Raw genomic sequence first — 15529 nt, forward strand, 5'->3', positions numbered from 1 at the left:
CTATAGAAAAGATTAATAATTGGACAGGCTCATGCTGCCAAAACAAGTTATAGACAATAAGTGTATGGTTACAGCTGTTGTGTATATATCCTAATATTGAATTCTTTTGTCATGCAAAACCCTTCATGACTTTGAGAGTTTTGCTTGTGTAAGGACAACAGGAGACCGAACCCACTGTATTCAATTTATTTACCTCACACTTGTAGACATAACCATAGAATAAATTTCTTATTTTGTGAAACAGTAGAGGAATTTGCATTCATATTGCACATTTGCTCTCCTCTCCTGCACTCTGTTTTGTGCCTTTAACTTATCAAACCCCTTTAGGTCCATGCTTACTAATGTACAAAACTATGCATGGTTGATGATAATTACAAATCCCTGTTTGCCAGAGCTGCTACTAAAATCAAACATCTGAAAAATGTTCAAATAGCTGCTATTTAAAACGTGCGTGAAGAAAGGAGAGGGTAATATCAATATCAATTTTACCACCACAGTTGTAGAAGCAAGGACTGAAAATTATACTGCTCTGGAATCTAAGATGGTCAAATGTTTATTCTTGCACCAATGACTGCCCTAATGTCTCATATCACATGAGCCACCATGACTATAAACATTTATTTTATAGCACAGGAGAGCTGAGATTCATTCCAAGCTTCACAGTGGTAAATAGCATCATTTTTTAACCCTATCAGTCTGAAAGATATCAAACCTTAATGTCACCGTACTTTTGCCCCTCCACTTCCATCCCCTCCAAAAGAGCTATTTGTGATAGTTTTCTAGAGGTTTTAAAATGGTATTCGTGCTAACTTTCTTTTACTCTGAGGTTGGGTATACTCATGGTAGCTTTGAAGACAGATGGATAAAAAAAAATAGTGCCAACAAAATTTTTGTTTAAAAAACAAAAAGCAGACACAACTATTTTTCTAAAATGTGTGGCATAAATAAAATACACCTCTACCCCGATATAACGCGACCCGATATAACACGAATTCGGATATAACGCGGTAAAGCAGTGCTCTGGAGGAGCGGGGCTGTGCACTCCGGCGGATCAAAGCAAGTTCGATATAACGCGGTTTCACCTATAACGTGGTACGATTTTTTGGCTCCCGAGGACAGCGTTATATCGAGGTAGAGGTGTAGTTGTGTGTCATGGTACGTTTATGGCATTCGGTTAACACCCAAAATCATACCAATAAAACTTCTATGCCCCTGCATATCATTGTGTTTAATCTCCTCTATGTAGATGATGCATATATTAAATGCCAGCCCTGCACAATTCTACTTGTCCACTTGTCTGGGACAAGTATCTTTTTGTTTGGTAGGTTGGTTTGTTTTGGACAGATGAGAAAAATATTAGTGTATTCATAATCCTTACGTGGATGGGTGGATATTTTCACATGACAGTTTTGCAAGGCAACTTAATTGAATTTTCTAACACTTTAAAATCTGGTAACAAATATTTTGCTTTTTGTCATGTTATTGCAACCAAGCCTCTATAAACTGAGCCCTGTGGAATTTAATGAGGGATACTTGTGTAATGAGTTGCCTTAAAATTAGACTGACTTCATAGTTACGTGTTTTATTTTATTCCTTTGATATGACTTCATCATTTTTTTTCTTAAAGTAGACACTGCAACAATATTTAAATAGCAAAATAAAATCTAGTTAAGGGTGCTTTTCCCTACTGTGCTTATCTGCTCTGTTTTTGAGCAGTAAATAGTTTGATTGCAGAATGGTGCTCTCAGAGAACTTTGAATAACAGGGATTTGATATATTGCTACATACATCTTGATGTCAGGAAAGGAAGCTGGAGAGCATATTGTGTACATGGGAACCTTCAGTCTAAAGCATAACTGGTAGGTCATATTTTTGAGCTACTAGTTTTAACTGTCCCCTTTAAAACAGATGTTCTCTTATATTGCCCTATTCAATTCCAATATTTAACAGCTTTTATAAAGGATGTGACCACGGTTCACAAAATTATAGCTCAGGAATTTTATTATAATGGTACTTCCCAGAAGCACCGCTATAGTTAATGAGCTGTCAGCATTTCTATTATAACCACCGTTTACAAGGAGTTTATAACGTAGCCTTCTAAATAGTATCCAGCTGAAACTTGGCAGACAAGTTCCCAGCCGAGAGGCAATTTTTAAAATATAGAACTGAATTTAAATGGGATTAGCCCTTTTTTATTTTTTTTTCCAGGATATTGTCTTGCTTCCCTTATTAAACTCCTCCTAGGACCTCTATTGCAATCTCTGTGCTTCCAACAGGAACTGGACGAGACTCTTTTAAAGTACTTCCTTTATCAGCTGGAGAGGTTATTCCAAAGTGGTACACACTCTCCCTCTTCAGGGATACGTGTACCATCTCCCCAGCAGTCCTAGTCCTTGACAGCTCAGAGGGAATGTGGATTTAAAATCAACCCCAGCTCTCCTGAATGGCTGCAGAGGCACCTAGACAAGTTCTTTTGATTTAAAGATGAGGAAAGGACTTGAATTTCTCAGCCTTTGAGGCAATCTTTGGGCAGTTCTAAAGCCTCTCAGGTGATCTAGTTCAAACAGGAATTAATTCAGGGAAGTCCTATAGCCTGTGTTTATACAGGAGGGCAGACTAGATGATCACAGTGGTTCTGTCTAGCCTTATAATCTATGACTGTTTGGGCAATTCTAAAACCAAACCAGATACATTTAAAGAAATAATCAAGTCATGCAACTTCATGGGTTTGATTCACGCTAGGGTCTGTGGTGACTACACACAACAGAGAGACTAGCTGAGAGTCTCAGGTAGCAGAAGGTGCTCATGGAAGAGGGTTGTGGCAGTGCAACATGCCTGCAGCCTGTTGGTCTCTCAAGACCGCTACTAAAGTGGTAGATATTGGTGAGAGAGGGAGCATGACCAGGGACCTTTGGGGATATGCTGTCACAAGGCATCCTGTGGAACCCTAGATGTAGTTTAAAGCTATCTTTCCACAGTGGAACTGTCGGGGTGGTAGTAGGGAAAACACCTCAAGTGAATGTCCTTTTGGGTTCTCCCGCCCCAGCTACATGTGCTGCAATATGTGGGCACGCTAAGTAGTTCAGTTTTCTTGCTTTTATTGGGTTCAGGCAGACCCTTCATGTCATTCTGAGGTAGAAATTGTTACATTTAAATGCTAATGTATGGGTTTTTAAAAAAAATAAAATAATAAGCCTACTTTTTTTTTCCCTTCACTCTCCTTGCAATATTGTAAGGCCTGTGGTTATAATCAACTGGGGCTTGAAAAATCCATTCTCTTACTCACCACTTGTGGAAAATAGGAAACTTTCTCTGGAGAGTGGGGGGACAAATGCCATCAGCTTCTGCAGAATAGAAGAATGTATTTTAAAAAAAAATGAAGGGTACGGTTCACTGATGCTATGACTGCTTTGCAGCACTAAACCTGACTGAACTGGCTGATTCAGATGGGTTTGCAGCAGTTTTATGTCACTAGAATAGCCGTTGTAGCAGACTGTTGACCTTGGCCCTAAGTTTTTGCCCTTATGGCTCCAGAGGAAACTTTTCAAACAAGAAGTGAGCATTGTCCTCATTCTGTAGACAGGAAGCCCCAATGTTTGTGCTGCGGCTCATATTTTTCCTAAGTTGCAGCAGAGTGAAAGCTGACCAGAGTCTAATCGACTTTCACTGTTGGGAAAGCTAAAGAAACTGATAGTTTGGTCGATTTCACTCTGCTGCCCCTTGGCAACAGGAGAGGTGGGGCATAGGAGCTATTGACTGGGAAGGAAGACCCAAAACAAAAGTGTGAATAGAGTAGTGGAGATCAGACTCTTGGAGTGGTCCAGAAGCTGGTGGAGGAGTAGTCATGGCAGCCAGATGACTTTGGTGTGAGGAATAGGGAAGCACCTTCTTTCCAGCAGACATAGGTGATTGGTGTGTGGGCTTCAGATTGCAGACAGCTTCTAGCTAAATGCTCATGTGAAAGATGGATCCCTGAAGCAGGTTCCAGGGTTAGGAATTCCAGCAGCTGTGGTGTTGGGAGGGACTTCTCATTAGAAGGATCATCCCTGTCTTTTATACCAGTCTTTGCCTATTATGGTTTTTCAAGCACTGGAATAATCAATTTATTTTCTGTGTCTGTTGTAGCAGACACAATTATGTTTTTAAAATATTTTGGCATGTTTTCCTTTCATTACTTATAATGCTAAGATACAGATTTGGTTGTACAAAGCTTTTAATCCAGATATAATACATACTGGTCTGTTTTCTAATATCCTATTTTATTAATTATTACTTATTCTAGGTTTACTGGGAGCTGGTTTCCAACAGTTTGGCAATGAAGAAGAGCTACAATCCAATCCTTTACAACACCTCTTTGAGGTAAGTTGATTCAAAAGTTATCAAATAATATTAGCAATATTCTTTCAACATAGTTATTAGCTCTTATATGTATGAAAGCATATGTCTTCAAAACAAAAAGCTTTAAAACATTTGTTACTTAAGCTATATTATGCTCCACTGAAAAAAAAACAGCATTTATAGTGCTAAAATACCTTCTATTGTTCTTAAGAACATGAGAACTGCGATACTGGGTCAGACCAATGGTCTGTCTAGCCCTGAATCCTGTCTCTGAGAGTAGCCAGTACCAGAGTTTCGGGGGAGTGTACAGAGAGGACAGTTGGAGTGATCTACCCCTGTCTTCCCCTCTTGGCTTCTGGCAGTCAGAGGTTTAGAATCACCTCAAGCATGGGGGTTATATTCCCTGACCATCTTGGCTAATTGCCATTGATGGACATATCCTCCATGACTCTATCTAATTCTTTTTGGAACCCAGTTATACTTCTGGCCATCACAACATCCCCTGGCAATGAGTTCCACAGGTTAGTTGTGCGTTGTGTAAAAAAGTACTTCCTCTTGTTTGTATTAAACCTGCTTCTTATTAATTTCATTGGATCCCCCTGGTTTGTGTATTATGGGAAAGGGTAACTAACACTTCTTTAGTCACTCTTTCCACACCATTCATGATTTTATAGACCTCTGTCATATCCCCCTTAGTCACCTCTTTTCTAAACTGAACAGCCCTAATCTATTTAGTCTCTCCTTGTATGGAAGCCCTTCCAGTCCTTTGATCATCTTTGTTGCCTTTTCCTGAATCTTTTCCAGTTCCACTATGTCCTTTTTGAGATGGGGCAACCAGAACTGGACACAATATGAAAGGTCTGGGTGCACCATGGATTTATATAGTGGCATTATGATATTGTCTATCTTGGGAACTATTAGGAAAGGGATAGAAACTAACATTCTGTTAGCCTTTCTGACCATTGCTGTGCATTGGGCTGAAGTTTTCAGAGAACTATCCAGGGTGACTCCAAGATCTTTTAACTGAGTAGTAACAGCTAATTTAGAACCCATCATTCTATATGTATAGTAAAGAATTATTGTTTCCAATGTGCATTACTTTGCAATTATAAGTGTTGAGTTTCATCTGCTATTTTGATGCCCAATCACCCAGTTTTGTGAGATCCCTCTCTCACTCTTCACAATCACCTTTGGATTTAACTATCTTGAATAATTTTTTATCATCTGCAGACTTTGCCACTTCACTGTTCACTCCCTTTTCCAGATAATTAATGACTATGTTGAAAAGCACAGATCCCAGTACAGATCCTTGGAGGTCCCCGCTGTTTACTTCTCTCCATTGTGAAAATTGACCTTTTTATCTGTGTCTGATGATTTTGTTCTTTACTATAGTTTCTATCAGTTTTGCCAGTACTGAAGTTAGGCTTATTGGCCTGTAATTGCCAGGATTGCCTCTGGAGCCCTTCCTAAAAATCGGTGTTACATTGGCTACCTTACAATCATCTGGTACAGCAGCTTGTTTTAGCAATAGGTTACATACTACAGTTAGTAGCTCTGCAATTTCATATTTGAGTTCCTTCGGAACTCTCATGTGAATACCATCTGCTCCTGGTGACTTATTACTGTTTCATTTATCAGTTTGTTCTAACACCTCATCTATTGATCAATCAATTTGGGACAATACTTCAGATTTGTCACCCAAAAAAGATAGCGCTGATGTGCGTATCTCCCCCACATCCTCTGCAGTGAAGATCAATGCATTTTGCTTCTCCACAATGGCCTTGTGTTCCTTGAGTGCTCCTTCAGCATCTTGGTTGTCTAGTGGCAACACTGCCTGTTTGGCAGGCTTCCTGCTTCTGATGTACTTAAAAAGATACTTACTGTTAGAATGGTGTCTCTAGCAAATTGCTTCTTGTCAGGAGATGCCTGTGTGCCCCAGGCCAGCATTATCGCCTAGTGGCGAGTGTTCAGGACCACTTTGTCTAGTGGCTACAGTTCATGGATGTGTCTTCCAGTGTGGAGAGTCAAGGGCCGCTGTGCCTAGCAACCATAGTCCATGTAACATCATCCAATGGCAAGAGTTAAGAGCCACTCTGCCTAGCAGCTATAGTCCCAACTAGGAGGTAGGATAACACGGGCCCACCCTATACCGGGTTCTGACCCAGGGCCCTTCAGAGCAGTAGGTCATATATGTGTCCTAGGGTCTGATATCTTACTTGTACTCCCTGGGTCACTTCCTACCCCTGTACCTCCAGTGGTGCCACGGTTGTCTTGGGATCCCTCCTGGCTTCCTCCCGGGATCGTCTCCGGAGCCCCGGGTGACAGTGAGTTGGCACCCTCTGCTCCTGCGGTCAATGGTCAAACCACTGAGCTATTCCCCCCCCACAAAAAAATTAAATGGTCTTCCATCAGCTTGGTCCCAGCGGCTTCTTGGCACCCAACTGCTTTCCTCCTCAGTCAGCCTAGCCTGAGCTGAGCTGCTCCCTTTTGAATGCTCCCTACACTGGGAGCATGCCCGGCAGAGGCGAGGGGTGTGGCTTCCTGCTTCCAGAGCAGCTCCTTAACCCTCATCTCACTAGTGTGGGGTTGATACACCTCATCACACTTCTCAAATTCTTTGTTGGCCTGCCTTATTATACTTTTACACTTAACCTACCAGAGTTTGTGCACCTTCCTATTATCCTCACTAGGATCTGACTTCCAAAATTTAAGGGATGCCTTTTTGGCTCTGACAGCTTCCATTACTCTGCTATTTAGCTGTAGTGGCTTTTTTTTTTTTTTGGTCCTCTGATTGATTGATTGATTGTCTTTTCTGATTTGAGGTAGACATTTATTCTAAGCCTCTATTATGGAGTTTTTAAGTCATCCCCATGCTGCTTGCAGGCACTTAACCATTGTGACAGTGCCTTTAAATTTCCATCTAACAAGTGTCCTCATTTTTGTGTACTTCCCCTTTTTAAAGTTAAATGTTACAGTGGTGGGATGTTTTGGTATTATCCCCCATACAAGGATGTTAAATTTAATTACAGTATGGTTGCTATTACCAAGTGATTTAGTTATAGTTACCTCTCAAACCAGATCCTGTGCTCCTCTTAGGACTAAGTCGGGAGTTGCCTCTCCCCTTGCAAATTCCAGGACCAGCTGTTCCAAGAAGCAGTCATTTATGGTGTCTAGAAATTTTATCTCCGCATCACGCCCTGAGGTGACAATTACCCAGTCAATTTGAGGATAGTTGAAATAACCCATTATTATTGCACTTTCTGCTTTTGTGGCCTCTCTAACCTCCCTTAGCATTTCAGTCACAGTCACCATCCTGGTCAGGTGGTTGGTTAGTATTTTCCTACGACTATACTCTTATTATTCAAGCACGAAATTTCTCTGCATAGAGATTCTATGGTACTGTTTGTTTCAAGTAAGATTTTTATCTTATTTGGCTCCATGCTTTCTTGTAACATATAATGCCACACACCCACTAGCATGGCCTACTCTGTCATTCCTATATATTTTGTACCTTGGTATTACCATGTCCCACTGAGTATCTTCATTCCACCAAGTTTCCCTGATGCCTGTTGTATCAATATCCTCATTTAATGCCAGGCACGCTACTTCACCTATCTTAAACTGCTTTAAACGTCTAAATATTCTTTTTATTATTTAATTCACACTAGAAAACATGTAAAGATGACAATGTTTGTTTTAATTACACCTTAAGCAGCAACTTTGGGAAGAGGATCTTAAACAAGATTTTTAATCTGAATGCAGTCTACCATGATTTGTGGTGAGAAGTGATTGTCACCATGAGCAGGGGTGGCTCCAGGCACCAGCAAAGCAAGCATGTGCTTGGGGCAGCCCATTTGCAGGGGCGGCAGGAATCCAGCATGGAGCTGAGAACCAACAGGGGGCCCTGGGAGCTGTAGTTCCTTGGTTAGCTCCCTGCCTATAGAGCCAGCCCTGGAGCAGGGAAAGAACTACATTTCCCAGCATTTCCTTGGCCACTACCAACAGGAAAGAGGGGGAGGGAGTGAGGTAGCTGAGACCCCATGCTGCAGCTTGCTATGAATGGAGAGCTGCACTCTGAAGGGTAGGGATACCATATTTTAACATTAAAAAAACAGGACACTCCACAGGGAGGAAGGGTAGCCCCACCCTGCCACCATCCACCCCCTCTGACTGCCCCCCACAGAAACCCCAACCCATCCAACCCCCCCTACCCCCTGATCACCCCCTCCCAGGACCCCACCCCCTATCTAAGCCTCCCTTCTCCTTGTCCCCAACTGCCCCCTCCTGAAACTGCCCCAACTTCCCCCCAGGACCCCACCCCCTACCTGTCCCCTGACAAACCCCTGGGACTCCAATGCCTATCCAACTGCTGCCTGTCCCCTGACTGCCCCCCCAACCCTGACCCATCTAACCCCCCCTTCTCTCTGCCCCTGACTGCCCCCCCAAACCTCCGCCCCATCCAACCCCCCAGCCCCCTTACCGTGCCACTCAGACCAGCATGTCTGGCTCCGCGCAGCGCCAGACACACTGCTGCATACATGCTGCCGTGCTCCCCCGCGGAGCCACAGCCCCCTTCCCCCCCCCAGCACCTGCCTTCCAGATTTGAACACCTCAAAATTCAGGAGTGCTCAAGCTCAGTTTGGCCAGCTGTTACTTCATTTCTCCCAAATCAAATATACTGATCCACTGTAACTTGCTGTAGAAAAAATAGAATAAATTGAGCAAGAAATGCTTCCCAGTGGTTATTAGGACTGGAATTGCTATTTTCAACAGCCATTGCCTTTTTGTTTGTTTGTTTGTTTGTTTGTTTAAAAGGAAGACAGTGATATTGCATTGGCAAATTCCCCATAGAAAGAAAGAGTGGAAGAAAAGAATAATAAAGGCACCTCAACTTTTCCTCATTTATGTAGGACGGTCTTATAATATGCATCCAGATATCCTCCAATCACACAAGCTGAAAATTGTTCCACTTTACTGCAGTTCTGTAACCATATGGGAACCAATCCTGTCTGTGTTCTGTGCACATCTAAAATTCCTGCTGAATGACCTGCCGTGGGAGCGAGTTACCAGTGACCCAGGGCTGCGGCGGAAGGAGGGTGCAGGTGGGGGGAGAGAGCCCAGGGCTGGGGCGGCAGGGCGTGTGGGTGGGTGGGTGGGGAGAGCCCAGGGCTGGGGCAGCAGGGGGGTGCGGCGAGGAGCCCAGGGCTGGGACGAGGGGCAGCCAAAATTTTTTTGCTTGGGGCGGCAAAAAACCTAGAGCCGGCCCTGACCATGAGCAGTTTCAGAATGCTCTCCTGGCTGTGCAAAATGGGCTTATCTTTCTTTACGATTGTAAAAGTGAACCGGATTCAGTACATCTCCTAGGCAGCTTCCATCAGCAGAGATTCTATGGTGCCCTTGTTGATGAAGGTTAAAGCTGTCCTCTCCTGGGCAAATGGCCTTCCTGGGACACAGGGAGCAAGCTGGTACAGCAGTTTGCGTCTCCCTGCACCAGAAGAGTGAATCTGACCCCCTCACTGCACAATGGGCTCTTCAGACACGTGAGGACAGATTTGGATCAAACAAATCTCCTTGCTGGTTCAGAGCAGATTGTATTTTAGGATTCTGACTCAGGCCATCAAACGTGTTTCACATGGAAACTAGTTATTCATTTGATCCTTCTCTCCACCAGTTTATATAGAGAACATTACTATTGATTGCATTGTATGCCATGAGCAGAGAGCCTCACTGAGCCTTTGTAATATGAATAAATGGTCTGCTGGCTGACTGCATGCATCAGCTATCAGAAATGGCCAAGTATAGATTTAAGGCACTTAGCAGAACAATTCCAATCATTATGGAGATGGGCAGGCATAAATTTTGAATTGTAAAAAGTTCCGTGCCCCATTCTTTAAAGGTAAATATACCAAATGTATAGTGCTATTCAGCAACGATTCATACATTCTGATATGGAGTTGTATGTATCATAGAGAATCAATGATCTAATAAAAAGCTGAACTACACTTCCATCTGTATTGGGCTGAAGATGGCCGCTGCTGCTAAAAGCTGACATTCTAGTAGACTAACCAGACATTATGTCATGGGATGATGATTTCAAGTAAATCTAGTTACTGGCTCAGACATAAGGTGTGTTTGAGTATTTCAGTGCATTCCACCCAACTGTATTATGTGCACAGAAATATGTACTGTTTATACAATAGCATAATGGTTCTGGCTTCCAAGCCATTCACCTCCTTTGACTTTTAACAATCCATATATATTTTCTCTTTCCCTTTGGGCTCCCTCAGTACCATTGATAAATAGCTCTAAGCACATGATATAGGAGTTGAAGTACTAACTTCAAGGTCCAGCCATTAGGAGACAACCTAGCCTAGAACATAATTCTTGCACAACTTTTACTATTTAGTTTGAATTACTCTCAATCAACAGAAATGGTGGCACTTTTTCTTTCTTTGCAAGTTTCCAAATAATTTGGTATGTGGTTTGTACTGATACCCTGTAGGATTTACACACTAGGCAATGAGATTTCTTATATACAGTTGAGTTTTATTATTCAAAATTAGGCTATTTGAATCTGGTACAAGATAAGCATTGCAACATTGAGATATCTTGGCTTGATCATTCTTTTCCTTGATTTGATTAATGAATTAATTACCTAGGCTTATGGTGAGATGGCCCCAAATCACCTTCTGCATTTACAGAGAGAAACATTCAGTGCAGGTGTGGTGATTTCTAATGAAGCAGGTTTTTTATTAAACCAAAATACAATTTCTCAAATACCCACAATCTTTGACTGCTATAACTGTTTAACTCTGCCTCTGATTTATATCTGCAATTGATGCAGCTTTGTATTGTTTTGTATTGTGGAGCCTTTCTGATATGTATTGAAATGCTATATATGATACATTGGACTGGTCTTCCCTGCTGTTATTTAAAAGGAAAAACACATTGGGAAGATTTTTGTGTAATTAAGCATATAAGTGAGAATCCCTTCTAGTCATAGTTGCACCTTAAATTCTGGTTGGGAGTCGGATGTGGTTAGCCATTCACAGCTGCAGTTATTGTTTGCTCTATAAAATCATCAGCTAGGAAGGAAAAACTGAATGTGTTCAGTTACTATCCTTTCACAGAAAGGGTTAAATCTTCTCTGAGCTTAAATTCCATTGTCTGTGGCTAGGTTGTGGAAACCTTAATCTGCTCTCAAATTTGAGGCTTGTTGGTAATACTGTCTGGTTAATTCAGTATCTCTGAAATTCAAGACATATAAAGGGAAGGGGAAAAGTTCAAGAATGTTTAGTTGATGAGAGCATTTTTACAGGCTGAGACCACTACAGCAAGCTATTTTGGCTAATCTCATGGAATTATTCAAACAGGACTCTCGTAAATTGGAGTGTTAATGTCTCACTAATGTTGCAATAATTCAATGGCCTAACAGGGTTAATTTATAAAACCTGTCAAAGTGGGACAGTATTCCATCAATGCTGACCTGTATGGGTCAAAATATAAAATTAACGGTCATGGTAAATTTATTTTTAAACAACATTTTTATAATTTTGCTTTCAAAACTTTGCCTCTCATTTTCTAAATGCTAAATGCAAAAAATAAATAAAAAAATCACTCTGAATTGAATCTACTTCTGGCCTTTAACAACTAAAGGAATACAGTATCCAACCAGGGAAGCCAACGTCTATATACGCTAGTAGTGTTGAATGCAACACACACTTCTAGCAAATTGACATATGGGCTCCCTCAGTTAAACAGCATACCAGCCTTTTCCTTTGGGGTTTAATTGACATGTGCCAATGATGCGATCTACAACCTGAAATGCATCCTGGTTTAAGACTCTATCATTGATTTCTTTACATACAAATGAATTCTTCCATATTCTGTTGCTTTGGGTGCTTCAAGATTGGGATAGTAACAGAAGCCGCATCTGAAGTAACAGCAACAGAAGTAGCAGTTGTGGGATTACAATCTGGATTTTTGAAAAAAATTAATAGTTCCCACAGCTGTCTAAATTGTGCAGTCAAGCCAATATTCCAACCGTTAAAAATAAGATGTATGTCTCATTCTCCTGTGCCGTTCTTGTGGACCTTCCTGTGTTTTCCACTTTTATTTTCCTTTGAAGGGAAGATTATATTTATTGTACATTTTCCATGCCATTGCATTTTAGGTATATGTACAGGTTAACAAAGCAGCAGAAGAAGATGAAAACATAAAGAAGCTGGCACAGGATTTCTTTAGAAAACTGGAGGCACGTGATGAGCAGACACTGTCAATGTGGCAACATTTTAGAGACTTCAGTATTGAAGAGTATGTCCGGATTTACAAGGTGCCAAACCATCAGCTGTTGTTTCTATGCAGTCCTAGGATAGTCTCCTTTCGTCCACTGTTCCATAGCACCAATAATTGACATCTGCATAGCACTTTTTCATCCCTGAAATTCCCTCAGCACATCACAAACTAAATACATACTCTGCTGAAATTCAGTCGCTCCTGGAGTGGAAGGAGCCATCAGGAGCTCAACCATTTCACCTTTTTACAGTATGCTTTACAAGAGTAGGGAAAGGGAAAACCTTTCCAAATATGCTGAGGCAAACACCTTTCTCTTACCAAAAGTGCCGTGGTTTATTTAGTATCCAGGCAGAACATAGTAAATCTTAGTTGCGAAGATCTTAGACAAGTTTGTTTTGTGAAATCCATATAACTAGACATTCGACTTTCCGTTCTCATATTCACACAATCCAAGAGAAGAGTGCTGAGCGACAAAACAAATTTATGCCTATGTAGTACATCTTTAATAAATTCCAACCCACTAAATTAAAAGGTTCCATGTCATAAATTTAATTGGTAAATAGCTTGTTTTAGCTTAGGTTCATCTAACTTTATTATACAGAACAGCAAACATTGCAGATTCAGTTGATCATGAAAAATTACAATAACTGGAAGTTACAACAATCAGTACAAAAGCTGTCTGCAGATAGAGTGCAGTTAAAGTGAAGTCCTCTCTCACGCACGAACACTTAATTAAAACCAGTTTCCATTCTTTTGTGGGAGAAACTTGTATTTTATTTTCATTTATAATAAATATTATGAAAGAACCTATCCCAGGGTCTAGACAAGTGCCTTTGCTGTGAATTAAAATAAAATAGCAGCTGCTCCTCATCCAAAAACCAAAATGTAATGAACCAGAGATTAAATTAAAACCCAACATCCCTTCCTTTTGACAACAAATACTAGCTGTTCATGACTAAAATCCATCGTTACTCTCCCCATCTAGATGGCCTACCATACAGACCCATCATCTGACTTATAGCAAATTTAAAGACCTGAAGAAAGTGCAAGTCTCACCCTAACAGTATTTTTCTTTCTGTTCCTGGAAACTTTCAGCGTCTAGGAGTGCATTTTGATGAATATTCTGGAGAATCATTTTATCAAGAGAAGTCCCAGGAAGTTCTAAAGATGTTGGACACTAAAGGACTCCTTCAGAAAACAATGTATGAAAGGTTATTTTGTTTTCATTATAACAGTTGTGATTTTTTTTAACTCTTTGCTATTGTCATATTTCAAATATAAAAGGTGTGGTGGATATATATAGATATAGATATATAAAAATATGCTGCTCAGTAGTTGTATAAGGGAAAAAACCCACAAGTACTTTCAGTATATCATCATGTGGAAGATAATCTTCCTCTTCCTTCTAGCTAATGTAGAAGCAGTGGAGTTGCAGCTAAAACTGGGCACAGTGAAAGTGTTTCATATTGGGGAAAATGGTCTTCCTGACTAATTATTTAATGGCCTGTTATGCTGTTTGTTAGTTATATAGCACCATAGTGGTACATGGTACTTAATAAATTGAGTTAGATGTGTCCCTGTCCTGAGGTAGTGACAATCTTAACATGTGTGGAACCAACACTCATAAAAGATGAGCCACAAGAGTGAGAACAGGCAATTCTCTGATATCAGCAATGGAAGGCAAGGTGAAAGAAGTGGTTATGAAAGAGAGATCATAGAAGATTAGGGTTGGAAGAGACCTCATGAGGTCATCTAGTCCAACCCCCTGCTCAAAACAGGACCAATCCCAACTAAATCATCCCAGCCAGGGCTTTGTCAAGTCGGGCCTTGAAAATCTCTAAGGATGGAGATTCCACCACCTCCCTAGGTAACCCATTCCAGTGCTTCACCACCCTCCTAGTGAAATAGTTTTTCCTAATATCCAGCCTAGACCTTCACCACTGCAACTTGAGACCATTGCTCCTTGTTCTGTCATCTGCCACCACTTAGAACAGCCTAGCTCCATCCTCTTTGGAACCCCCCTTCAGGTAGTTGAAGGCTGCTATCAAATCCCCTCTCACTCTTCTCTCCTGCAGACAAAATAAGCCCAGTTCCCTCAGCCTCTCCTCATAAGTCATGTGCTCCAGCCCCCTAATAATTTTCGTTGTCCTCCACTGGACTCTCTCCAATTTGTCCACATCGTTTCCGTAGTGGGGGGCCCAAAACTGGATGCAGTACTCCAGATGTGGTCTCACCAGTGCCGAATAGAGGGCAATAATCACTTCCCTCGATCTGCTGGCAATACTCCTACTAATGCAAAGGACATGTGAAGGAGTAGAGGGAAGATTCTCTGTGCACAAGAGGAATGAGACTGTTCCAAGAATAGCGGGCAGCATGAAGAAAGATCTTTTTTTTATGTATGTGTCATCTGATTCTTTTTCCTGGATTCTGTATTTCAATTCTGGTTTGCAGTTATTTTAAATGATGTTATGTGGTTGGGGTTTCTTTTGTTTGTTTTTCATTTTCAGCAAAGGAACAAGAGTAGTGGATCTTTCTGAAAAAAGAGACCTCTCATTGTCTTCCACTGTAATGCGTAGTGATGGGACATCTCTTTATATAACAAGGCAAGTGTCTCTGTCTATGCTACACTTTGGATTTAGTTCAGTGGTAAACTCTTGTGTAATTCGCATTAGTAGTCTCTTTGAGGGATTTAAACACTGGAAGCTTTTTGTTATAGGAACACTACAAGATATTGACTAGTCAATAATCTGAATAACTGAAGTGACAATATAACTATGGAGAGATAGGTAGTTACTTTAAAAAATGAAGCCTCGTTTTTCTAGATTTATTCTCGAAGAGTCCAATAGGAAATCTACTCTATTTATAGGACAATTTTTTTGTCCCAGCTATCAACCAT

General features: G+C 41.1%; 1 protein-coding gene across 1 annotated transcript in view; it reads left to right on the forward strand.

Moving 5' to 3' along the window:
• Window positions 1–15529, forward strand: part of RARS2 (arginyl-tRNA synthetase 2, mitochondrial) — a 59272-nt gene that overhangs the window by 19345 nt on the left and 24398 nt on the right. Inside the window, exons 8-11 of the mRNA XM_024201826.3 lie at window positions 4283–4359; window positions 12512–12670; window positions 13729–13835; window positions 15141–15236. Coding sequence (XP_024057594.1) covers window positions 4283–4359; window positions 12512–12670; window positions 13729–13835; window positions 15141–15236 — 439 coding nt within the window. The remainder of the gene's footprint in view (window positions 1–4282; window positions 4360–12511; window positions 12671–13728; window positions 13836–15140; window positions 15237–15529) is intronic.

The sequence above is a fragment of the Terrapene carolina genome, unplaced genomic scaffold (assembly GCF_002925995.2).
Source record: "Terrapene carolina triunguis isolate 2854851 unplaced genomic scaffold, T_m_triunguis-2.0 Scaffold42, whole genome shotgun sequence".
Lineage (NCBI taxonomy): Eukaryota > Metazoa > Chordata > Testudines > Emydidae > Terrapene > Terrapene triunguis.